At 48.5% G+C, this 24,330-nt stretch overlaps 3 protein-coding genes across 5 annotated transcripts in view; 2 read left to right on the top strand and 1 right to left on the bottom strand.

Annotated features, from left to right (window-relative positions):
- Positions 1 to 2,891, bottom strand: part of LOC121109601 (golgin subfamily A member 6-like protein 6) — a 7,438-nt gene extending 4,547 nt beyond the window's left edge. Inside the window, exons 1-2 of one of the 3 annotated variants that reach the window (XM_046938113.1) lie at positions 2,201 to 2,891; positions 566 to 1,775 (exon numbers count right to left, since the gene is read on the bottom strand). In XM_046938113.1, coding sequence (XP_046794069.1) covers positions 566 to 651 — 86 coding nt within the window. In that variant the 5' untranslated portion in view covers positions 652 to 1,775; positions 2,201 to 2,891. Of the gene's footprint in view, positions 1 to 565; positions 1,776 to 2,200 lie in introns of those variants that run through there. The other 2 variants (XM_046938114.1, XM_040696341.2) reach the window with 2 other exon arrangements.
- On the top strand, positions 1,697 to 24,330 carry LOC121113116. Its single transcript, XM_040696346.2, has 2 exons — positions 1,697 to 4,972; positions 23,318 to 24,330. Exon 1 carries the CDS (start codon positions 2,284 to 2,286, stop codon positions 3,226 to 3,228), a length of 945 nt encoding a protein of 314 aa, XP_040552280.1. The 5' UTR covers positions 1,697 to 2,283; the 3' UTR covers positions 3,229 to 4,972; positions 23,318 to 24,330.
- On the top strand, positions 9,683 to 12,867 carry LOC121106514 (probable 2-ketogluconate reductase). Its single transcript, XM_040696349.2, has 4 exons — positions 9,683 to 10,529; positions 11,565 to 11,740; positions 11,957 to 12,053; positions 12,467 to 12,867. The coding sequence occupies exons 1-4, from the start codon at positions 10,342 to 10,344 to the stop codon at positions 12,621 to 12,623; spliced, it is 618 nt and encodes a 205-aa protein (XP_040552283.1). The 5' UTR covers positions 9,683 to 10,341; the 3' UTR covers positions 12,624 to 12,867.

The raw sequence follows: 24,330 nt of genomic DNA, 5'->3' as shown, positions 1-24,330 counted from the left end.
CTGGTTCACAGGAGGAAATACTCTCACTCAGAATGCTCACGCAGAACAGACCGGTCGCTTGCCACCCAACAACCCAACAGCCCTTTCCATTCTTTTCTTGCCTTCCAAGTTTCTTGCAGATTAATATCTTTGCAGCTCTTGAGGCTCAACTCCATGCCCACCACCCCCGCCACTTGTGGATGTCACTGCACAGCAGCAATGGTACAAGACAGAGCCCTGGCAGAAGCCTGCCACACTCAGGCTCCTGTTTACACAAGAATCTGTTCCTCCTCTAGCCCTTGGGACCTAAGCAGAATGCACTCTCATTTGCAGGATGGAAGAAGCACTGGGAAAACCAGAAGGAAGACTCGCCTAAGTGCCCCCCCAGTTTTGACACTGGCACGGATGTGAAACGTGACTTTGCTATGCCACGCTTCTCCAAATGCAATCCAACTGAACTGGAGCGAGCAGGGAGTTCCCTGCAAACCGGGCCTCTAAGCACTGCTAAGTACCGTAGCGAGTACCATGGGCAGCTGAAAAGCTGCTGTCTCGCTCAGGCGCGTGTGGCAGGAGCAAGCATACTCACATTGGAAAGACAGTAACACGTCCGGAAGTTGTTTGGGAAGCTACGCAGTCGTTGCGTGAGATGACCGATTTGCTCATTTCTGGCATCTGCAATCAGAACGGAGACAGACGATGGGAGATGGGGACAATGGGAATGGCTGGCAGCTCCAATCTGTCTTAGCCCAACACAACGCAAGCTGCCAAAGGGAGGGTTCGGGCCTCAGCAAGCCTTGCTGTGCCTGTGTCTCTGCTCCATGCTCTGAGTTGGGACTGAGCAGTGACGCTCACCGCTCCTCTGGTCTCTTGACAAAAAGCAAGGCCTTTTGAGGTTGCATATCCTGGCACAGAGCCGCGCCCCCTCGTGTAAGGGAAGAGCTCTACAGAGCCTGCTTTCCTGCAGACCACCAGGAGCCCAGGTGGCTGAAGAAGCATGGCAGGCAAGGAGAAAGCAGTCCCCTAGTCCCCGGAAGGCATTTCAGAAGAATCAGAGGTAGTGCTGGGAAAATGCAAAACCTACCCCAAGAAGAGCCTGCAACATGTCAGCAGTCCCGTTGAGCTTCTCCAGGAAGTCCTCATAGAATTTCATTTGGACCCGTTTTCCTTCAATCAGCAGCATGCCAACGTCTCTCCAAATGAAAGCAACGTTCCGCCTCTTCTCTATGCAGGCGCTGAAAAGGCACACGGTCCTTTCCACGCAAAGCTGCGCCGCGTCTGCAGAGATGCCATTTTCTGAGGCTATCTGAGCATACGGAAGTTGCTGATACTGGTCATGTCCTGGCGAAAGAAGAGGAGAGGAACGTGAGCACTTGGAGAGCCACTGAGTGGGCTACAATCAAAAGTCAGCAGCTTCCAGCCCCACAGGCAATACGCTACTCTTGAGATTTTGAAGTGGCACCATTGGTATGTCTCTGAGGAGACGCTGAGACACGGAGCCAATGAGACCGGAATGAAACCCATTGTTGAAGCAGGTGAAAGAGAGTGTGCTGTTACACTGTATTACCATCTATAATGACAGTCTGGCACCCTTTCCCCACTCTGGTGCCAGGGAAGCACCTCTGTCAGACTTCACTCTTCCTACCTGCAACATCTATGGAGTCATACTGGAGGTCATGGTCCTGCGCAAGAGCCTTTGCCAGGTGAAACAGGGGTCTCTCAACAGTAACCAGACCCTTCTGGCTGACTACGCGCTCTCTGACAACCATGAAAGTCCCCAGTCCAGGAATGTGCACAGCCTGAAAGAGAAGAAAGGGTGGATCAGAAGAAGTTTTGCAGGGGATGTCAGAAGACTATTTCCCTCTCACCCCTCCTGCCTGTGAAGAACCAGAGAGTGCAGTCTTTTGGCTCATAAAGAGACAAACGGGGTTCCCAAGCTGGCAGTCACCCCTAGGCAATCCACTTTAGTCATTCAACTCTGCCAGCAGAGGACTCAGGCAGGCCCAGAAAATGTCCAGCCCTTCTTCCATCATTAGGCCTGGACCTCCTGGCATGTCAGAACTGACAGAGGAGCTAGCCTGTGGCCCATTTTGCATTGCAGAGTCCTTCTGGGGCATGATTCCTGCTTCCACAGAGGGGAAGAATATCTGCGTTCCGTGGCAAATGGGCTCTCGCGGCTAAATCAACCGTGAGAGGGAGGAAAGGAGAGGGAGGCAAGTCCCACCTGGTAGAAAGCCAGCTGTTGACTGAGATAATAGGATGCACTGGACCAAAACTTAGCGAGCTCTGGAAAACAAAAGAAGAGACATGTCATGCTCCCAGGAGGCCACCTCAAAACAGTTCAGCACCCTGAATTCCTGCCAAAGGAGTGATGCGTTTCTGAGACAAGCAGTTCAGTTCCACTGGCGGCTCCTGCTTGGAGATCCCTGGGAAGGCAGGGGCCAGGTCGGGAACAGAACCCAGGAGTCACGCCTGCCCAAGCGCTCCTTCGGCCCCTTGGGTGCTAAGGTAGCTGCCTTCTTGCAGCAACCTGCCCTGCTCAGCCATGCCCACCTTCCTCCTTCAGGGCTTCCACACCTGTTTTCAGACATGTCACTGGGCCCGACAGCACGTGTGAAATTGGGCCTGAGGGCCTTACCAGAATTTCTGAGCTTCTCAGCAGTTGGAGGCGAGCGAGGTCCCGAGAAGAGGGATTTTGCCATCTTGCTTCCCCCCTTGCTGCAGGTCAACAACTGTAGCAGGTGGGCAGCCTTCCAGCAAAACAACCCTCCTCCTCGGCCCTTCACCCCTGCCCCTAGTTCTGCTTCTCTCTGCCTACTCCTCCTCACGGCACAGCAGCTCCTCCAGAGCACAGCAGCGGCGAGATCAGCTCCTCGGCAAGCACCTGGAGTCTCTCCGGCCTCTCTGGGAGATGTGGGGAGGACACGTGGGGTCGTTGAGCTTAAAGGGGGCGGTCACCGCTGTGATGCAGGGCTATGCCATTATGACCTTAGAACATGTCACAGAGGGACTGCACACGCCCTGCCACTGGGCCTGTCAGAGGTGCCCCAGTGGTGGCCTGTGGGAGTGGAGCCCTGCGGCTTCCGCACGTCGGATCAAAGCTACCCAGACAGCTCTGGCGCAAGGACACAGGGAGGGCATTGCGCGGCGCTGACTCTCATTATGTCAATGGGTTGTGTGCTTTGCGACCCGTGGGCTAAACACAGCCCTGCGAAGAGCCAAGACTGTGCAGTCTTGCTTTCCCCTTACTAAAGGAGTTGGTGACTAGGTTTCAAGATTGCTGAAAAAAGGGTTTAGTAAAAAGTATACAAGCGAAAATTATCCGTGTTAGTTCTATCCATCAGCTTCATTATATATTTTGTATGTGGCCCAAGACAATTCCTCTTCCTTCATTCAGGGTGGCCCAGGCAGGCCAAAAGGTTGGACCCTCTTGCGGTATGTATTAGAAAAGCCTTTGGTTGCTTGCCTTACTCATTAGAAGACACAGGGTTTTGTAATTACAGCATTTATTTTTACAAAAGCGGAAGTGGTGACATCACAGTAAATGGTCTTGCCATTCTTTGTAAACACACAAGGAGCAGTGACAAGGAACGCATCTTTAAACACAGCCGATACGTCAATTTCACATCCAGTATGAAATGGAGAGACACTATGCTAAATGGACAGCCAGAGAAGCGAGCTCCCTTTGTGCACAGCTGAGACTTCACCGTGACACACACAGGTCTCAAGGAGTAACTGCTTTCTGCAAACCGCCTGACACATTTTACCTCTGTTGTTAGCTGCTCACACATTCGGGAAAGTTAACCATCGGAAATACCCCGGGTGCCTACCTCCAAGCTCTTTTTCTTCTCCAAGCTCTCTAATTCGTTTAATGAGGGCCATTAAAATGGAAATCAAACTGATAATCCCGTATTAAAAATTGATACATTTTTGAGGGTTGCAAAGCTGAGAACAGGAGATTGGAATCGTAATCGGTAATGAAAAGCGGCCCTGATGAGAAGCTATTCTCTGGGCAGTTTTCCAGAGTTGCTCCTCGGATGCACTAGAATCCTTCCCCTTCGATGTCACTGTTAATGTCTTAATTCCTGAAGGAAAATGACATCACATGTTTGTTTCCTACATAGAGCATATCTGACCTTCCATGGACTGAAAGGAAGCTTTCATTTCTAAACATAGCTTATTCGTACAAAGGTACTGTAGAAATCCATATTCTCTCAGGAAGTAAAATACACGCCTGTAGGCATCTACATTGCACACACCTTCAACCATTAGGTATTCAACTGAATGCTCATGCGTTATACCATGGGCACAGGTGGTCTTAAGATGTGTGACAAACCTAACGGCTTCAAAATGCTGTTAACTTACTAACTGGGCTATCAAACATCCAGCAGTGCTACATCAAGTGTAGCTTCTGGTTGATGTGAAGATATTTCACATTAGCCCACAACAGGACTGAACCGTACTAGAAAAATACTACACACGGTGTAAGCTGTAATGAAACCACCTAGCAGGCACCTCAGTTGAGAAAGTATGGAGATGCTTCGTAAAACAGAAGCGCGTTTGTTAAAATAACTTTTGGTAGTCTTCTGTTTCGAGACTGTTTCTGAATTGTAGAAATGAATAATCCCAGCTCAAAGAGAAAGATATGTATTAGTAGCAACAAGAAACGGCATGCCTCTTCTGGAGGGAATCCCCATTTGAATCATTTTTATATGGCTCTCATGGAGCCATCTGTAACCCCAAAGTCTACCAGTAATCCAATGGAAGCACCCCATTTATGCAATTTTTCTAAGAAGGCAAAAGTCAAAGCCTGAAAAACCTAAGTTAGCCATAAGATTGAAGTCAAATTAAACATTCTCCAAATTGACCATTTGTGGCCATTTTAATTTTGTATGAAAGATACCTAGGAAACTTTAAGACAACGTTCAAACTAAACAGTTCTCCTGAGAACCAGCTTCATTTACTCTCTGGTTAGGCTTAGGGAGTAAAAGGACAGGTTTTAAAAAGTAATCTGAAGATGCAGTAATAAGAATCTGGCAAGAAGTTAAAGACTGTTTTCCTAATGTTCTCAGGAACTACTTTGTTCACTGGAAGGCTAGTCTACAGAGATATTCTGCACCACAAGTCCAGAACAAAGGCCCCACTCAACTGGGGTTTTCCTTCCAAGAACTGTATACCTCACATAGTCCTGGAAGAAGAAAACTTTTGGCATTAGTTTTGTATTAAATACACGTGACTTAGTCCAGCTGCCGCTGAGCCAGAAATGTTTGTCCCTGCCCATGAAGCCCAGCAATGCAGAAATGAGAACAACATTTTAGAAATGAGAACCAGAGCTCACAAATTCATTAGCTCATTGTCACTGAGTTATCTAGATCAATCTACATTAATCTATGCCCGTGACAGGGGGGCAGTAGGCCCGTGGGCCCCCTGGCTCCCAAAAAAATGGGAAGGGAAAAAGGAAAGGGTAGCAGAACGGGAGCTGGGCTCAGAGAGGGAAAAAGAACGGAGCAGCAGCAACGATCTAAGGAGGAAAACTTATTTTACTATGATATCGGAATGCAAGATAACACAATATAATACAATCTAATTGAAATTAAGGGTAATAAATCAAATAAAATAAGGGAGAGAAAGTTTCCAAAACCGAAAGGCCTACGTGAATGAAGGTGCACAGCTTGGAAGCACACCCACCCCTCTGCCTGAGTGTGAGAGAGAGTCAGATCCTGTGACTTTCGTGCTGTATCGCCCTTCTCTGACCATGAGATCCTCTGGGATAGGTAGTTCTTCTTCTCTTTTGAGAAGCAGGTATCTAGAAGGTTGTCAATCCACAGAACTGGAGTATTAACCCTTTAATTACCTGTGCTGTACATGATGATATGATGTGGAATACCAATAGCAAAATTACAAAATCATGACACATCTTCTGAAACTGGTGTCTCATTCGAGTCTTAGCCATGCTATTTAACAAAACTCACTCCAGAGGACCATTTCACTTAAATTCAAAGGATCACTTTGCACATACGTGAGTTACCGCCATAACCCAAGTATCACAGACTCAAACTGAATCTTCCTTCTCTCCTGCATGGGAATAAGCAAAGCAAAGCTATGCATGGTAAGAAGTGGAAGTAATGACACAGTGGCTTGCCCAAAGCCTTGTGTGGTGTCCAAAGCGGACCTCCAAGATAGAGGACTCTTCAGTTTCACATTAGAACTGTAGACATTCTGCGGGGTTTGTCGTGTGACACGGACTTCTGCCTCCCCTCAACTCCTTCTCCTGGCGGGGAAAAATCGGTGGAGAAGTGCAAGCGGCTCAACTAGGGTAAGGAGAAAAGTAATTTACTAAAAATGGTAAAGGGATGTGAGATAATACAACATAAAAGGAATTAAGAGCAATAACTCAAACAAATGGGAGAGGGAAAATCTCTGACCCGTTCTGCTGTCTTGGCTGCCTGGGCAGACAAGGTAATCCTCTCACTGTAAGCGTTGCTTTTTATCTTCCTCCCAGAACAAGGGACCACAAAGCACTCTGGGAATCTTAGTCTGGAATGATAGTCTTATCACTCTGGAATGAGAAGAGTGGGAGGATGCACGAGGAAACCCGGCCTGCAGGCACGCCTGGTCTGCAGAGGAGTGGTTCCATGAAACAGAGTGGGTGCTCTGCACCCTTATACAGTAGAGCAGTGCCAGCCAGGTTGTTTTAAAGCTTTAAGACATTTATCAGATGGTGAAACAGGTGGGGGGGGGGAGGTTGTGTGGCTGAGTGCAGTTTGCTCTGTGCAAGATTAAGAGGTTAATGGCACAGCTACAAATGGGGCCCCGACCACATTCAACTGACCTTTCTTTGGAAGGAAAAGGAAATAAATCAAGGAGAGCCTCTTTGGTGTTATGAACAAACCAGGAAAGCAGATTTAAGGAAAAACATCATCATCTGAAGACAGCTGGGCTCACAGACAGCACAGCTCACAGCCAACACCACACATCTATGCAACGCTGCTACACAGACAACACAGCTGCGGGACCTGTGGCACACAAAAGAACGTATGAGTTTTTTTAAATTGCCAAGCATCCTGCTAAATGTAAACACAAGAAGTATTCTGAGCATAAGATGCTTCTGCCACATTAAACACGAATGGGCGACATCAGATATCTGAGACCTTACAGTGACACACACAGCTCTCAAGGAGTAACTGCGTTCTGCAAACCACTGTTGCAAGAGGGCATCACGCTCCCTTGCGGGTGTGGCGAAAGAGCTGCGGACTCCGGACTCCTTCGCTGGTGCAGAGCAAAAGTGCTTTATTGTAGGCACTTACAGCCTTATATACCCCCGCAGCACAACAGTTTTCCCGCGCAGCCAAGACTGGTTACATGAGGGCTGGGCGCCTTGTGGATGTTTACCTCTGGCCCTAGTTACTGTTGAGCTTTACCACTCATTAGCGATACAACGACCTTCTTTATCCCACATCTCCCCTTTTTCTATTAATAGAGTAAGAAGCCTGGTTCAGAAACAATTCTAAAAGTAGCTAAACTAGGATTAACATGCTGAATAAACGATGCGTTATTTAGAATACAAACAATAGTCCATGTTAACCAATTCCTAATGATTCCAGTTCTTATGATTTCTTGGTGAGGCGGCTTGACAAACCAAGCGTGACTTGATGGTTGTGGGAATTGAATGTTGTTTCTGCATCAGAACAAGATAAGAATTTCGTTAATTTCATGGCCTCTGCTACCATTTGGGTCCTTTATTACAATTAATAGCTCTTTTCAGGGCTCTTTCTACTTTATCAGGGCTCTGTGATAGTTTTCATTGCTCATCCTCTAGATAAACCTTCCCCAACAACGCATACTCAGTATATAAGTAAAATAATATATACATACATATGTATATATCCATAGAGATTAGGTAGATGGAGTAAGTTAAAAGCACAAAGACTGAAGCTCCTGTCTGTCCAGACATCTGAAAAACTTCTGGGCCTTCCGTTTTAGACGTAATAGGTATCTCTACAAATCAGAAACCCCTTGATGTTGGAAAAGGACTAGCTTTTGGTGCTGGATAGACAGGACCCGAGTAACAGAGAATTAAGAGAAGTTAATCAGTTAACAGCATACATATATAAGCTAGTAACAACTTATGTATAGCTAGCATGAAAGAAGTATATGTCACACACATTGCAAGAATATCCTGCACAAATTAAAAGGACAATTCGTGACATGCCTTAGGGAGTGCCTGAAGAAGGAATTGAGGAAGATCTGGCATCCCCCTCCGTACTCTCTGTCTAACAAAGACTCTGAAGAAAATCACCATATCAATACGAATGAGAAGGGTACTGAGACATCTTGGAGACAACAGGACTGCTATTGACTGACAACAGATAACACACAGTACCCAGCCAGTGGGGAAAGGGGAGGCAAGGCGGGAGGCGGGGGGGTGGGGGGAAACAAGGTACAAAAGCTGTCATATCCGTGCCCATAAGCGCGCTCTCCTGCTTGTGGGACGCCCGCCATTGCAATCGCGAATAAAATCTGCTTTATCAGAGATACCGTCCTGACAAAATTATTCGGCTATTTCCAACATGGGGAATGCCCAAACCACTGCTGGAAGTGCAGTGATCACATTATGGCCAGCGCTGAGATGGCTGGCCGCACCCATCGTGCTGGTACCCATCTCGGACCTGTTCCTCTTAAGACACAAGCATAGCGTCGGCCCCCTGTTATCAACGATTAGGGCCCTTCCAATTGATTAGAATTCAGATTTTTTTACCACAACCTGTGCTTTTCCCTTGACAGGAGTTAAAGCAGTTTGACCAAAGTACCTGTAAAGTGGAGGGCCCTCTGCTGTCCATCGATTTAGAAAATTAAGAACATAACGTGCTTTAGCTATTCTTTCCTGAGAGGTCATACCCGCACTCCCCCTTTTTTGTTTATTAGCAAACTATTACCACACTATAAAATAATAGCACTAATTATATTAATAACACAATCATCAGAACTCAATTAAAGCCTCGACTGATAACACACTAAACGTAAGGAAAAAGTTACATAAGTCACAATTTTTTGAGTCGATACATACACACTCACACAGGCATCTCTGTTAGACAATTCCATAAGAAGGAAATGAAAACTTTCTGAGCTAATGTGTTACTACTTTTTGACCCGAGGGACGGCGAACCACTGAAAGGATAGGGAACACCCCAGCGGTGGATGCAATAGGCAGTGCCAGCAGGGCGTCCCCTGCTTCAAAGTGCACTTTGCCTTTCTCACCCATCACAGATTTTCTCCTGCTTTTAATCTTGACAGGGTCTGCAGGGTTTTTTCAGCTTGTGCTCTACATCTGCATGGCCAGTGCATGATACAGAGCCCAGGTGGAACACGTGCTCACAAAATAGAACAAACCACTACGTTAGATCTCTCTACAAAACAAAATACTTACAGAAAGTATGTACAGCTATAGTCGCTTACTCCCACTGTTTCTTGCTTTACCCTTAGCTCCGTTTTTTATTTAATTATTAAGCTTTTTCCCATTGATCAGTAGCTCCTACTACTGTTACAAAAATCACCTATGGGTAGTAACTCTTGATGCGGCTTGGAGTGAGAGCCAGCCCTATCTACCAGAAAACAAACATCTTTACCCAGCTGTGTGTGCAATGCATGCAGTCCACGGGGGGCAAAACTCATCCTGGGCTCTTCCATGTCCTGCTCTAGTGCCACTGCTGCTGTTCTTCCCAATTTCTTTCATTACAATCCCTGTTTCTATATACTTTCAAGCTCCCTCAATTAATTTTCCTCCATTGGTTAAAGGTTAATTAGTCTCCATTGCTAGAGCAGAAATTATGAGAGCATTTCAGTGCTGCTCCAAACGTAATGCCTCCTGATTTATTACGTTGGCCCACCGTGTCAGAGGCAGATGCTGGAGGTATGGCAGTACAGGTTGGACTTTCTTGACGATATTTTATTAGGTTCAAGTCCAACATTATAAAGGCTTACTGAGATCGCTGGCCAAGCTAGAATCTGCAGCATAACTTCACCCCCTTCAAGGGTTATGACAGGATTGGGTTGAGATCCAGGAGACAGATGGTGAAATTTACTCCCGGCAAAATAAAATAAAATAAAATAAATAAAGTGAAGGCAAGTGTTTGTGAGGTGGTAAATGCTACAGAAGAAGCTTTCGAACTTCAAAGAAAATACTGCAGACACAAAAGCGTTATTTCCCTAAGGTGGTCATTCCTCTCAGCAGAATATCACCATCAAGAACCTCTTCTGTGTCTGTGCTTCCAGTCCTGACTGTTACGCTGTCCAAGGCTTTCTAAAAACTTCTGCTTTTCCTCTCTATTTTGACCTGAATTTGTCATCAATTTGTACCTGTTTAGCATGTTTTTACATTCAGGCTCCCAGATAGCAGTTTCTCCAGACACGAACTATTTTGCTGCTGACTGGCTGGGAGTTGAAGTGACCAGGGCGACTCTTGGGATCATTGGGATGGGCAGAATCGGGTATAAAGTGGCTCAGAGAGCCAGAGCCTTTGAAATGAAGATCCTGTACCACAACAGGAACCGCAGGTAAAAATGTTTGTTTACTGTGTGGAACTGGTCCGGGGCAGAAATGGAAACCACCGCTCTGGGGTGTGTCCCCATTCTTCCCAGGCACTGGCAACAGTTGTAAGCAACATGAGGATCACCGCCAGTGTGCCACCACTGCTCACCTTGGTTCCCTGCTTCTCCCCTTGGGAATCAGCTCCCCTTCACCTCCCTGTACTTGTGGCTCCCTTCTCAGCTATCAGCAGGTTTGGAGGAAGGGTGACGCTAACTCTTCTGAAGATGTAGGCCAAGCAAGCCAGACTCCGTCCTGCCAGAATCTTCTCTCAGGCTTCGGGCAACGTCCCTTGTCATCCGGGCTGTCACTCCTTCCTTCAGCCCAGCCGGTTCACTCATCATCTTGATGGCAAAGATCCTCACTTTGTTTTATCGCTCCCTTTGCTTCCCCTTTCTTCCCTTTCCAAAGCAAGTTCTAACTTGCAAGTCTGGCAAAGATAATTGACAGGGACTGTACAGATACATCAGCAGGAGAGAAGAACAGGAGACCTTCTGCATATCCAACCTCCTATACATAATACCACCTGTGTGTTTTGCAATTACATTTACATCACTCTTCCAGGGTCCTGCCACTCCTCTATCCTCTTGCCCTCTCTAAACCACTTCCTTCTCTCCTCCCTTCCACCACTTTGACTCACACAGAGGGTGGTAAAGCACTGGAACAGGCTGCCCGAGGAGGTTGTGGATGCCCCATCCCTGGAGGCATTCAAGGCCAGGCTGAACGTTGCTCTGGGCAGCCTGGTCTAGTGGCTGGCAACCCTGCATATAGCAGGGGGGTTGAAACTAGATGATCATTGTGGTCCTTTTCAACCCAGGCCATTCTATGATTCTATGATTCCCTGGTACTTAGCAACGTCTATTCCTTTATCCTGGCCTCAAACTTCTTAATATCTGCACTGTTTAAGATGACGCTTAGGATGGATGGATGGGTTGGTTAGTTGACTAATTGTTAAAAACAGTTCCAAATAGTTGTGTCAAATGGGCTGTGTGTTTTTCCTTCAGGAGCCAGGAGGAGGAGCAGGCCGTTGGTGCCTGCTACAGTGAGATGGAAGACTTGCTGCAGCAATCTGACTTTGTTATGCTGGTTGTGAACCTGACGCCTCAGACTGAAAAACTGATTGGGAAAAAGGAGCTGGGGCTGATGAAACCCACAGCCACTCTTATAAACATCAGCCGAGGTAGGCATATCTCCCGGAAGTGGTAATGGCTCTGTGGTGAAGACTACTAAATAGTCTCTGTTTGTTTTGCTTGGTTGATGGTTACTAGAAAGACATTCTACTTTCAAACAAGATGTAGGTGCTTGAATTTCTTTCCCCTGGGTCCTTGACCTTTCCCCGCTCCCAGGCGAAAACGTATTCACTGACTTGTGATAGAAAGATACCATTCCATTGCAGGTGCAGTTATTGATCAAGATGCATTGGTGGAAGCTCTCCAGAATAAGACTATTAAGGCTGCTGCTCTGGATGTGACATACCCTGAGCCTCTGCCAAGGTAGAATAACTTGCTTTTCATTCTCTTAGTCTGAAACTTGTAAAATGCTGAGCAAAAGTGTACTTATTACTTTGATCTCTATGGGGAGTCTCTCACTGTTCAAGAGCGTAACCTCATCTTATCTTGCACAATCCTAACTTGATGACCATCTATTCTCCCTTGCCACATTTTCAAGTCAACATGACTGCCAAGCAAGGCAACAAGGCTAGCAGAGAGGATGGAGAAACGAGTAAGCAAATTTACCAACATTTTCTGCCAATCCTGTGTACGTGGCCCCTTTCTATCAATGCCGTTGCTGTTTCCTGAGGTTATGTTCTCAGCAACTAGCAGAAGAATTCATTTCATGTGTGATATCCATTCTGTTCTTACTGCTTCTTGCGGGTGTAATACCTTGTCCTTGCTGTTTCTTGCAGAAATCACCCTTTATTGAAATTAAATAACGTCATAATAACCCCACATATTGGAACTGCAACAGTTCAAGCCACCCACATGATGGCAGAAGAAGCAATAGCAAATATGCTGTCTGTTCTCAACTGTCAACCCATTCCAAGTGAAGTGTTTCCCCAGTGATTTGCACCAGACGACAGTGCTAAATCTCTGACTTGTGAGGAGGCACAATTTCATACAGGACCACTGTTTAAAAACAAAACAAAACAAAAAAACAAAAAAAAAAAACAAAGAGAGAGCAGCTTTGTTCCAGCACAGCTCTTTTTGTCAGTATACTGCAAGGCTGTCAACTCACTCAGCTTACTCTGTACTGGCATTTACAAAATCAAAACAATGAAGTGGAACAGCTAAAACTGTTTTGTTTGAATACTTTGATGTCTTCATGAATGATTTCTACAGGGTTCCACTAATGAGTGCTGGTCCCTTTTCAAGCACCATCTCTTTTTGAAAAGGACGGGAACTGGCAATTGCAATATGTCAGAAGTCATGCAAGCGAGCACAGGATGGGCTTGGCTTGATCTTCTAGAGATGAGGTGGAAAATCAGTGTCTAGCAAACGGAAGTAAGGTCAGGTGACAGGAGTGAACTACAGATACGCTGTTCACCTCTGCGGGAAGAGTATTCATGTGGCCAAAGCTCAACTAGAGTTGCAGGTGGCCTGTACTCTGGGAGATAGATATTAAAAGCACGTTTTAAATTACGTCAATAGCAAGAGAAAGATCAGATTTTTCTGTGACTTACTGGAAAACACACAGAAGACGGGAAAAAGCAGCCCAAACTGAATTGACAAGATGTTGCCTCAGAACTGACTTACAGCTGTTCAGCTGTTAAGCCTGGGCTCAGAAAGCCTCACTGCGTGAGCATCTCACCTTTTGAGCACAGACATTCCCTGCTTCAGCCATGGATCTGCCAGCAATGTCAAGGGGCAGGCTGTGGAAGGGGCCACCTTCAACCCAGGCAAAGAAGCTGTTGGCAAAGCTGTCAGTGTGCAGATGATATAGGCACACTCATGACGCTAGAGAAGATTCCCACTCCGAGATGGAGCAGGGACTGGGCTTCCCTCCCCATCTCCTCACGCAAGGTTCCTGCCTTGGATTTTACCACCCTCACAGCACATTGTGGCACCCATGCAGCTCTGAGTAGCCCTGCCAGTGCAGGCCTAGGAACTCTAGGAAGGGGAGCACCTGGCTTTGCCAGGCACCCACAGTAAAGCGTGTGTTTCGCAGTGACCAAGACCCATGGTGTTTGGGTAATGGGGTTTTATTGGGTATAGGGAAAGGGTGACAGGGAAAGTGGCGACGCGCCTTTCAGAGTGTCACCGTTAACGTCGCCAGAAGTGAACGGTGGTCCTCACTGAGCCTCATTGAGGGTCCTCATTGAGGGTCCTCATTGAGGGTGACACTTGCTGGATGTCTGTCTCGGGAGTCTCAGTGCTGGCAGATCTCTCGTGCTCCTTGTTGACGTGCGCAGGAACTACTCTCCGGGCCTAAGGAGTTCAGCGTGAAGCTCTGTAGTTCTGTGAATGCAGAGACAAGCAGCACAACACTGCAAGTCTCTGCAGTATAAGAGAGTGGCTCTGCTCGTGTGTGGCTAGAGAGAGCAGGCTCATGGTCCCTGTAATGTAATTGCAGCCCTTGTGGCCAGTCCCAATCTGGGGTAGCCTGCTGTGGGGCTGATTGACCAGGCACTGAGTCAGGCGAGGGCTTAGACTTTGGCCTGAGCACATAGCTGGCTGGCAGGGTTGTCTGTGCAGAGGTCTCCAGTTCCGCGGCCAGCTGCTCTCCATCCCACAGGCCCAAGAGGGTCTTCCCGTGGCTTGCTATGGCTAGCTATGACATGGTGCTTACAGGAGCCCACACCACCTACCCGTGCTGCCTTGCCCGGCCTTGGCCCAGGAGGGGGTGCAGGTCTATACTGAGGTCCTGACAGAGAAAGGATGCTGGGTGTTTCTCTTGCTGACCGACTCCACTGACTCCACCGCAGCACTGCGAGCTCGCTGTAGGCACACAGTGGGAGGGGGTGTGAGCACAGGGAGACCGCTCTCTTGCTGGGGCTCCCAAGCTTGGTGCCTGCTGCGACTGCAGGAGGTGGCTGTGCTGAGAGCCCGCTTCCAGGAAAAGCCCTTCTTTTGCCCTGGTGCTGCAGGGGGTGGGAGAAGGGCAGTGTGGGAGACCAAACTGCCTGTGCGGAGAGCTTTACCTCTGGAGCCGGCCCTGCAGATCCTTCTCTGCATCTCTCTGTCCCTGCTGCTCACGGGCCACTTGCTCCACAATGCACTTCACCACCTCCCGCAGGGTCTCTTCTGTCACTGGAGTAAGCCTCCTGCAACAACAAGGACAAAACCTGTCTCACTCTTCAGCTGTGACACCCCTGCCTCTTCCCTCACCCAGCCTATTCCACACACGGCCCCATTTGGCCCCACAGCCACTTTGATGCAGGATGACTTCCACACGTGGGCTGCTTTGGGCTCCAGAGAGGCTCATGGCATCGGGCCCTAACCATGGTCACACCCATGGCCTCAGAGTTCTCTCTGAGGGTGTTGTGTGCGGCACCATGACTCGGAGGCTGGCTTCCTTGATCCACGGCACAGGTGGCTCACCACCACCCTACTGCCCCTGGCCCTGGTTGGGATTGGTGTATGCTTACCGTTTTGGGAAATGAGCGCTGTCCCAGGAGACTCTGGGTGGCTCCTCCTCGGCCTCTTCCTGCTCCCCCATCATCCTCTTGATCAGGCTGTGGCTGGAGCTGGAGCCGGAGCTGGACTGCTCTGTCTCGCTCTCAGACAGAGAGCTGGAATATTCTTCCTCAAAGGCAGAGGATTCCTGTACAGGAAGAGACACTCAGCCTTGGGGTGCTGCTTCCCAGCATGCAGCTCCCTGCAAGACCACTCCAGTTGGGACTGCAGTGGGACGGGAAAGCAATCAGGAGAGAAACCTCAGCATGCTCTTGGGGCCATGTCCCAGCGTGACCAGGGCTTTGTTACCGCTCCCTGTTGGGTCCTCTTGCTCTCAAAAGGCAGCAGTCAGCCATCCAGCTGTGCTGCACCAACAGCGCTACTCTGGTCCAGGTGCTAGAGGTACCTTACAACCTCAGCTCCCCTGGATGGGAAGGTGCTGCTGCTTTCTTGCGGGGATGCAAAGTACCTGAGCCACTGGCATCTCCACTTCTTCTGGCTGGGCTTCCGTCTTCTCTGCTTCCAACTCTTGCTGCTTGGCTTGCTTCTTTTTCTGTTTCTTCAGCATTTTGTTCTTTTTTTCCTCTTCAGCCAAGAACTTCTGGGCATGTTTTGAAAATCTACTCTTCTCCTCCTGCTTCACCTTCCTCACCTTCTCCTGCTTCACGTTCTTCACCTTCATCTCCTGTTTCACGACCTTCACCTTCTCTTGCTGCACAAACTTCACCTTCTTCTCCTGCTTCACCTTCTCCTCTTTCCTCATCTTGTCCTCCTTCACCTTCTTCCCTTTCTCCTCCTTCACCTTCTCCTCTCTTCTCATCTTGTCCTCCTTCTCCTTCACCTTCTTCCCTTTCTCCTCCTTCTCCTTCCTCACCGTCTTCCCCTTCTCCTCCTTCTCCTTCCTCACCGTCTTCCCCTTCTCCTCCTTCTCCTTCCTCACTGTCTTCCCCTTCTGCTCCTTTCCCTTCCTGGTCTTTGCGCATTTTTTCTCGGCGGCAATCTGTATGCAACAGCAGGCAGCGTTAGTCTCTGTGGAGGCTGAGGGGTTTCCCTTCCTGCACTCCATTTCTCCCTTTGTCTTCCACCTTTCTGGTTTGCTGCCAGGCTCCTGCGGACTCGACTGAAGAGCCCTTCTGTAAGAGCCAGGAAAATAAATAAACACTGGGCTAAATGCAGTCTGGCAGCTGTGAGTTCTACACAAGCCATCAGGAGCATCCCCCAGTTAGCTCTTGGGGTGGCTTTCGGGAGGCAAACGGAAGCGAACTGCTTATTCTCAAATGCCACCCCAACTCATTTCTCTTCAAGCAAGGTGTTATGTGAACGCGCAGTAAGGAACGCTGTGAGAATCAGTGATGCTTTTCTACAGTTCAGTAAGACAGAGGCACTGCAGCAGTGTGTGTCACGTACCCTTCTATTCGCCTCCACCGCTGCAGCAATGAAGTCCACCATCCTGGGAGTCACCAGAGGAATGACTTTCCCTTGCTCTTCTTTATCCTGCAAGGGTCTCCCCGGGACGGCTGGTAGCTGCCTGCAGAGACAGGTGGGGAGAGTTGACAGGAGGGCAGGAGGTGCTGGGCTTGCATTGCATGCTTAAAAGTGCTTCAGCAGCTTCCTCAGCAAAAAAGAGTCTGCAAGAGCCCCCACATGACTGATCTGGTCTCTACCACTTCCCTCGGAGACCTGGGAACAGCCTGCGGTGCTGACAGCAACCCAGAAACACACTCAAAACTATTCAAACGCTCCTAGGAAAGGAACACCCTCATCCCTTCTCGGGATGTTTCTTGTCACTTTGCGCACTGGGCTTGGCAAACAGAAAGGTCCGGTTTGCTTCCATCTGAAGGGAAGCAAGAAAGACTCTGCGCTCTTGCAAGGAGCTTTTGCCATTAGTTACCCAGCTAAGAAGTGATGCTATGGGACATTTGTCGTGAGCAAGGAATCGCAATGTGGTAGGATGAGTTCATACAGTCTCCGGATACCCTCCAGATAAACTTCACTCCCACAGAGGCAAGAGCATGGCATCACCTGCGTTTCTTTTGCCAGGAGTCTCACCTGGTGCGAGGCTCTTTCTCCTCGGCTTTCTGGTCTCTCCCTGGCATTACAGTCAATGCCGGTAATCTTATTGGAGAAAGCGCTGCTCGATGAAGGAGGCGCGTCTCACAAAGGTCCCCTAGAAAGAGGAAGGGAGAGAACTTGAGAAAAGTTGCATTTCTGACAAGGTTTTGGCCCGTTTCTTCATGGCTATGGGGCAGCGTTGTTCCCTGGGGAATGCTACATTGATGCCTTCATCCCCTGTGTGTGCTGAAATGGGGGATGCCCTGGCAGATGCCGATGGTCTCAAAGAGCCATTCCAGAGAGGAGAATCGTTTAGCAGCAGAGGAGCTGGCTCTTGCATCTCTTGATGCATGTCCCACCCACACAGCTTTGCTACTGGGGCGTGCTGACAGCAGAGGAAGTGCTTTTGAGACATCTGAGAAGACAAAGGGAAGCAAGGGTAGTGATTTCCAGGGCTGGCAGGACAGGCTGCCGAGCGGAGGCTGCGGGGAAAGTGTCCTCTGCTGAGATGATCCCAGTGGCCACTTGTGATGGAGGGCTGCCCTGAGAACTTGTTCCGCAATGGATCACTCAGGCTTTCCCACAGTGGGTACAAAGAGTCACCCAAAGTGTCTCATGCTCTTCCAGGCGCTCTGTGGTCATGTCAGTTCTAATCGTCTCCAGATGAGGAGGAAGGAAAACAAAGAGGCCCCTGCTGGCAACTCACAGGTGCCCTTACCTTTCGTGCCACTGTCACCAGGTCTTGCCCAGCCTTGCTCATGTCTGGTCTTCACGTGGTACTTCAGGTCCACCTTTGGTGTTTCAGTCATTTTAATTATGCACTTGTGCTCGTACCTGAAAGAGGAAGAAGCAGGCTGAAGGAAGGGCAACACCTTCCCTTGCAGTTTGACCCAATAACGGAGTGACAGAGACAGACCGCAGAGACACTGGAAGGCCATTGTTTCCCAGAGCAGCTCATTGTGGAGAACCATACAAGACCTCCAGCGTCTGGAGGGGCAGGTGAGGCCCTGTCAGTACGTGCCAGTGTTTTTTCTGCCCTTGCTGTGAGAGCCGTTTTGCTCCCAGCCAACCCCTCTGGCTGGTTCACAGGAGGAAATACTCTCACTCAGAATGCTCACGCAGAACAGACCGGTCGCTTGCCACCCAACAACCCAACAGCCCTTTCCATTCTTTTCTTGCCTTCCAAGTTTCTTGCAGATTAATATCTTTGCAGCTCTTGAGGCTCAACTCCATGCCCACCGCCCCCGCAACTTGTGGATGTCACTGCACAGCAGCAATGGTACAAGACAGAGCCCTGGCAGAAGCCTGCCACACTCAGGCTCCCGTTTACACAAGAATCTGTTCCTTCTCTAGCCCTTGGGACCTAAGCAGAATGCACTCTCATTTGCAGGATGGAAGAAGCACTGGGAAAACCAGAAGGAAGACTCGCCTAAGTGCCCCCCCAGTTTTGACACTGTCACGGATGTGAAACGTGACTTTGCTATGCCACTCTTCTCCAAATGCAATCCAACTGAACTGGAGTGAGCAGGGAGTTCCCTGCAAACCGGGCCTCTAAGCACTGCTAAGTACCGTAGCGAGTACCATGGGCAGCTGAAAAGCTGCTGTCTCGCTCAGGCGCGTGTGGCAGGAGCAAGCATACTCACATTGGAAAGACAGTAACACGTCCGGAAGTCGTTTGGGAAGCTACGCAGTCATTGCGTGAGATGACCGATTTGCTCATTTCTGGCATCTGCAATCAGAACGGAGACAGACAATGGGAGATGGGGACAATGGGAATGGCTGGCAGCTCCAATCTGTCTTAGCCCAACACAACGCAAGCTGCCAAAGGGAGGGGTTCGGGCCTCAGCAAGCCTTGCTGTGCCTGTGTCTCTGCTCCATGCTCTGAGTTGGGACTGAGCAGTGACGCTCACCGCTCCTCTGGTCTCTTGACAAAAAGCAAGGCCTTTTGAGGTTGCATATCCTGGCACAGAGCCGCGCCCCCTCGTGTAAGGGAAGAGCTCTACAGAGCCTGCTTTCCTGCAGACCACCAGGAGCCCAGGTGGCTGAAGAAGCATGGCAGGCCAGGAGAAAGCAGTCCCCTAGTCCCCGGAAGGCATTTCAGAAGAATCAGAGGTAGTGCTGGGAAAATGCAAAACCTACCCCAAGAAGAGCCTGCAACATGTCAGCAGTCCCGTTGAGCTTCTCCAGGAAGTCCTCATAGAATTTCATTTGGACCCGTTTTCCTTCAATCAGCAGCATGCCAACGTCTCTCCAAATGAAAGCAACGTTCCGCCTCTTCTCTATGCAGGCGCTGAAAAGGCATACGGTCCTTTCCACGCAAAGCTGCGCCGCGTCTGCAGAGATGCCATTTTCTGAGGCTATCTGAGCATACGGAAGTTGCTGATACTGGTCATGTCCTGGCGAAAGAAGAGGAGAGGAACGTGAGCACTTGGAGAGCCACTGAGTGGGCTACAATCAAAAGTCAGCAGCTTCCAGCCCCACAGGCAATACGCTACTCTTGAGATTTTGAAGTGGCACCATTGGTATGTCTCTGAGGAGACGCTGAGACACAGCCAATGGGACCGGAATGAAACCCATTGTTGAAGCAGGTGAAAGAGAGTGTGCTGTTACACTGTATTACCATCTATAATGGCAGTCTGGCACCCTTTCCCCACTCTGGTGCCAGGGAAGCACCTCTGTCAGACTTCACTCTTCCTACCTGCAACATCTATGAAGTCATACTGGAGGTCATGGTCCTGCGCAAGAGCCTTTGCCAGGTGAAACAGGGGTCTCTCAACAGTAACCAGACTCTTCTGGCTGATTACGAGCTCTCTGACAACCATGAAAGTCCCCAGTCCAGGAATGTGCACAGCCTGAAAGAGAAGAAAGGGTGGATCAGAAGAAGTTTTGCAGGGGATGTCAGAAGACTATTTCCCTCTCACCCCTCCTGCCTGTGAAGAACCAGAAAGTGCAGTCTTTTGGCTCATAAAGAGACAAACGGGGTTCCCAAGCTGGCAGTCACCCCTAGGCAATCCACTTTGGTCATTCAGCTCTGCCAGCAGAGGTCTCAGGCAGGCCCAGAAAATGTCCAGCCCTCCTTCCATCGTTAGGCCTGGACCTCCTGGCATGTCAGAACTGACAGAGGAGCTAGCCTGTGGCCCATTTTGCATTGCAGAGTCCTTCTGGGGCATGATTCCTGCTTCCACAGAGGGGAAGAATATCTGCGTTCCGTGGCAAATGGGCTCTCGCGGCTAAATCGACCGTGAGAGGGAGGAAAGGAGAGGGAGGCAAGTCCCACCTGGTGGAAAGCCAGCTGTTGACTGAGATAATAGGATGCACTGGACCAAAACTTAGCGAGCTCTGGAAAACAAAAGAAAAGACACGTCATGCTCCCAGGAGGCCACCTCAAAACAGTTCAGCACCCTGAATTCCTGTCAAAGGAGTGATGCATTTCTGAGACAAGCAGTTCAGTTCCACTGGCGGCTCCTGCTTGGAGATCCCTGGGAAGGCAGGGGCCAGGTCGGGAACAGAACCCAGGAGTCACGCCTGCCCAAGCGCTCCTTCGGCCCCTTGGGTGCTAAGGTAGCTGCCTTCTTGCAGCAACCTGCCCTGCTCAGCCATGCCCGCCTTCCTCCTTCAGGGCTTCCACACCTGTTTTCAGACATGTCACTGGGCCCGACAGCACGTGTGAAATTGGGCCTGAGGGCCTTACCAGAATTTCTGAGCTTCTCAACAGTTGGAGGTGAGCGAGGTCCCGAGAAGAGGGATTTTGCCATCTTGCTTCCCCCTTGCTGCAGGTCAACAACTGTAGCAGGTGGGCAGCCTTCCAGCAAAACAGTCCTCCTCCTCGGCCCTTCACCCCTGCCCCTAGTTCTGCTTCTCTCTGCCTACTCCTCCTCACGGCACAGCAGCTCCTCCAGAGCACAGCAGCGGCGAGATCAGCTCCTCGGCAAGCACCTGGAGTCTCTCCGGCCTCTCTGGGAGATGTGGGGAGGACACGTGGGGTCGTTGAGCTTAAAGGGGGCGGTCACCGCTGTGATGCAGGGCTATGCCATTATGACCTCAGAACATGTCACAGAGGGACTGCACACGCCCTGCCACTGGGCCTGTCAGAGGGGCCCCAGTGGTGGCCTGTGGGAGTGGAGCCCTGCGGCTTCCGCACGTCGGATCAAAGCTACCCAGACAGCTCTGGCGCAAGGACACAGGGAGGGCATTGCGCGGCGCTGACTCTCATTATGTCAATGGGTTGTGTGCTTTGCGACCCGTGGGCTAAACACAGCCCTGCGAAGAGCCAAGACTGTGCAGTCTTGCTTTCCCCTTACTAAAGGAGTTGGTGACTAGGTTTCAAGATTGCTGAAAAAAGGGTTTAGTAAAAAGTATACAAGTGAAAATTATCCATGTTAGCTCTATCCATCAGCTTCATTATATATTTTGTATGTGGCCCAAGACAATTCCTCTTCCTTCATTCAGGGTGGCCCAGGCAGGCCAAAAGGTTGGACCCTCATGCGGTATGTATTAGAAAAGCCTTTGGTTGCTTGCCTTACTCATTAGAAGACACAGGGTTTTGTAATTACAGCATTTATTTTTACAAAAGCGGAAGTGGTGACATCACAGTAAATGGTCTTGCCATTCTTTGTAAACACACAAGGAGCAGTGACAAGGAACGCATCTTTAAACACAGCCGATGCGTCAATTTCACATCCAGTATGAAATGGAGAGACACTATGCTAAATGGACAGCCAGAGAAGCGAGCTCCCTTTGTGCACAGCTGAGACTTCACCGTGACACACACAGGTCTCAAGGAGTAACTGCTTTCTGCAAACCGCCTGACACATTTTACCTCTGTTGTTAGCTGCTCACACACTCGGGAAAGTTAACCATCAGAAATACCCCGGGTGCCTACCTCCAAGCTCTTTTTCTTCTCCAAGCTCTCTAATTCGTTTAACGAGGGCCATTAAAATGGAAATCAAACTGATAATCCCGTATTAAAAATTGATACATTTTTGAGGGTTGCAAAGCTGAGGAATCGTAATCGTTAATGGATTCGTAATCCATTAACGATCCATTAATCGTTCAAAGGAATCGTAATCGGTAATGAAAAGCGGCCTTGATGAGAAGCTATTCTCTGGGCAGTTTTCCAGAGTTGCTCCTCGGATGCACTAGAATCCTTCCCCTTCAATGTCACTGTTAATGTCTTAATTCCTGAAGGAAAATGACATCACATGTTTGTTTCCTACATAGAGCATATCTGACCTTCCATGGACTGAAAGGAAGCTTTCATTTCTAAACATAGCTTATTCGTACAAAGGTACTGTAGAAATCTATATTCTCTCAGGAAGTAAAATACATGCCTGTAGGCATCTACATTGCACACACCTTCAACCATTAGGTATTCAACTGAATGCTCATGCGTTATACCATGGGCACAGGTGGTCTTAAGATGTGTGACAAACCTAACGGCTTCAAAATGCTGTTAACTTACTAAGTGGGCTATCAAACGTCCAGCAGTGCCACATCAAGTGTAGCTTCTGGTTGATGTGGAGATATTTCACGTTAGCCCACAACAGGACTGAACCGTACTAGAAAAACACTACACACGGTGTAAGCTGTAATGAAACCACCTAGCAGGCACCTCAGTTGAGAAAGTATGGAGATGCTTCGTAAAACAGAAGCGCGTTTGTTAAAATAACTTTTGGTAGTCTTCTGTTTCGAGACTGTTTCTGAATTGTAGAAATGAATAATCCCAGCTCAAAGAGAAAGATATGTATTAGTAGCAACAAGAAACGGCATGCCTCTTCTGGAGGGAATCCCCATTTGAATCATTTTTATATGGCTCTCATGGAGCCATCTGTAACCCCAAAGTCTACCAGTAATCCAATGGAAGTACCCCATTTATGCAATTTTTCTAAGAAGGCAAAAGTCAAAGCCTGAAAAACCTAAGTTAGCCATAAGATTGAAGTCAAATTAAACATTCTCCAAATTGACCATTTGTGGCCATTTTAATTTTGTATGAAAGATACCTAGGAAACTTTAAGACAACGTTCAAACTAAACAGTTCTCCTGAGAACCAGCTTCATTTACTCTCTGGTTAGGCTTAGGGAGTAAAAGGACAGGTTTTAAAAAGTAATCTGAAGATTCCCTTTAAATTTTCTCCTATCATTCTTCTTCTGTCCTGCTGAGAGTATTAGCATCAACAGCACAGCCTTGCTGTTCGGGAATTTATGCAGTAATAAGAATCTGGCAAGAAGTTAAAGACTGTTTTCCTAATGTTCTCAGGAACTACTTTGTTCACTGGAAGGCTAGTCTACAGAGATATTTTGCACCACAAGTCCAGAACAAAGGCCCCACTCAACTGGGGTTTTCCTTCCAAGAACTGTATACCTCACATAGTCCTGGAAGAAGAAAACTTTTGGCGTTAGTTTTGTATTAAATACACGTGACTTAGTCCAGCTGCCACAGAGCCAGAAATGTTTGTCCCTGCCCATGAAGCCCAGCAATGCAGAAATGAGAACAACATTTTAGAAATGAGAACCAGAGCTCACAAATTCATTAGCTCATTGTCACTGAGTTATCTAGACCAATCTACATTAATCTATGCCCGTGACAGGGGGGCAGTAGGCCCGTGGGCCCCCTGGCTCCCAAAAAAATGGGAAGGGAAAAAGGAAAGGGTAGCAGAACGGGAGCTGGGCTCAGAGAGGGAAAAAGAACGGAGCAGCAGCAACGATCTAAGGAGGAAAACTTATTTTACTATGATATCGAAATGCAAGATAACACAATATAATACAATCTAATTGAAATTAAGGGTAATAAATCAAATAAAATAAGGGAGAGAAAGTTTCCAAAACCGAAAGGCCTACGTGAATGAAGGTGCACAGCTTGGAAGCACACCCACCCCTCTGCCTGAGTGTGAGAGAGAGTCAGATCCTGTGACTTTCGTGCTGTATCGCCCTTCTCTGACCATGAGATCCTCTGGGATAGGTAGTTCTTCTTCTCTTTTGAGAAGCAGGTATCTAGAAGGTTGTCAATCCACAGAACTGGAGTATTAACCCTTTAATTACCTGTGCTGTACATGATGATATGATGTGGAATACCAATAGCAAAATTACAAAATCATGACACATCTTCT

This window comes from Gallus gallus, chromosome 2 (genome assembly GCF_016699485.2).
Source record: "Gallus gallus isolate bGalGal1 chromosome 2, bGalGal1.mat.broiler.GRCg7b, whole genome shotgun sequence".
NCBI lineage: Eukaryota > Metazoa > Chordata > Aves > Galliformes > Phasianidae > Gallus > Gallus gallus.
The sequence above is the reverse complement of the archived record's forward strand: the minus strand, read 5'-3'. Positions and strand labels throughout refer to the sequence as shown.

Excerpts from the sequence above, each read along its gene's own strand:
- LOC121113116 (XM_040696346.2), top strand. The coding sequence starts at position 2,284 with ATGTCATGCTCCCAGGAGGCCACCTCAAAACAGTTCAGCACCCTGAAT.
- LOC121106514 (XM_040696349.2), top strand. The coding sequence starts at position 10,342 with ATGTTTTTACATTCAGGCTCCCAGATAGCAGTTTCTCCAGACACGAAC. Across the intron at positions 11,741-11,956 it reads TCTTATAAACATCAGCCGAG|GTGCAGTTATTGATCAAGAT; the intron begins GTAGGCATATCT and ends ATTCCATTGCAG. Across the intron at positions 12,054-12,466 it reads TACCCTGAGCCTCTGCCAAG|AAATCACCCTTTATTGAAAT; the intron begins GTAGAATAACTT and ends TGTTTCTTGCAG.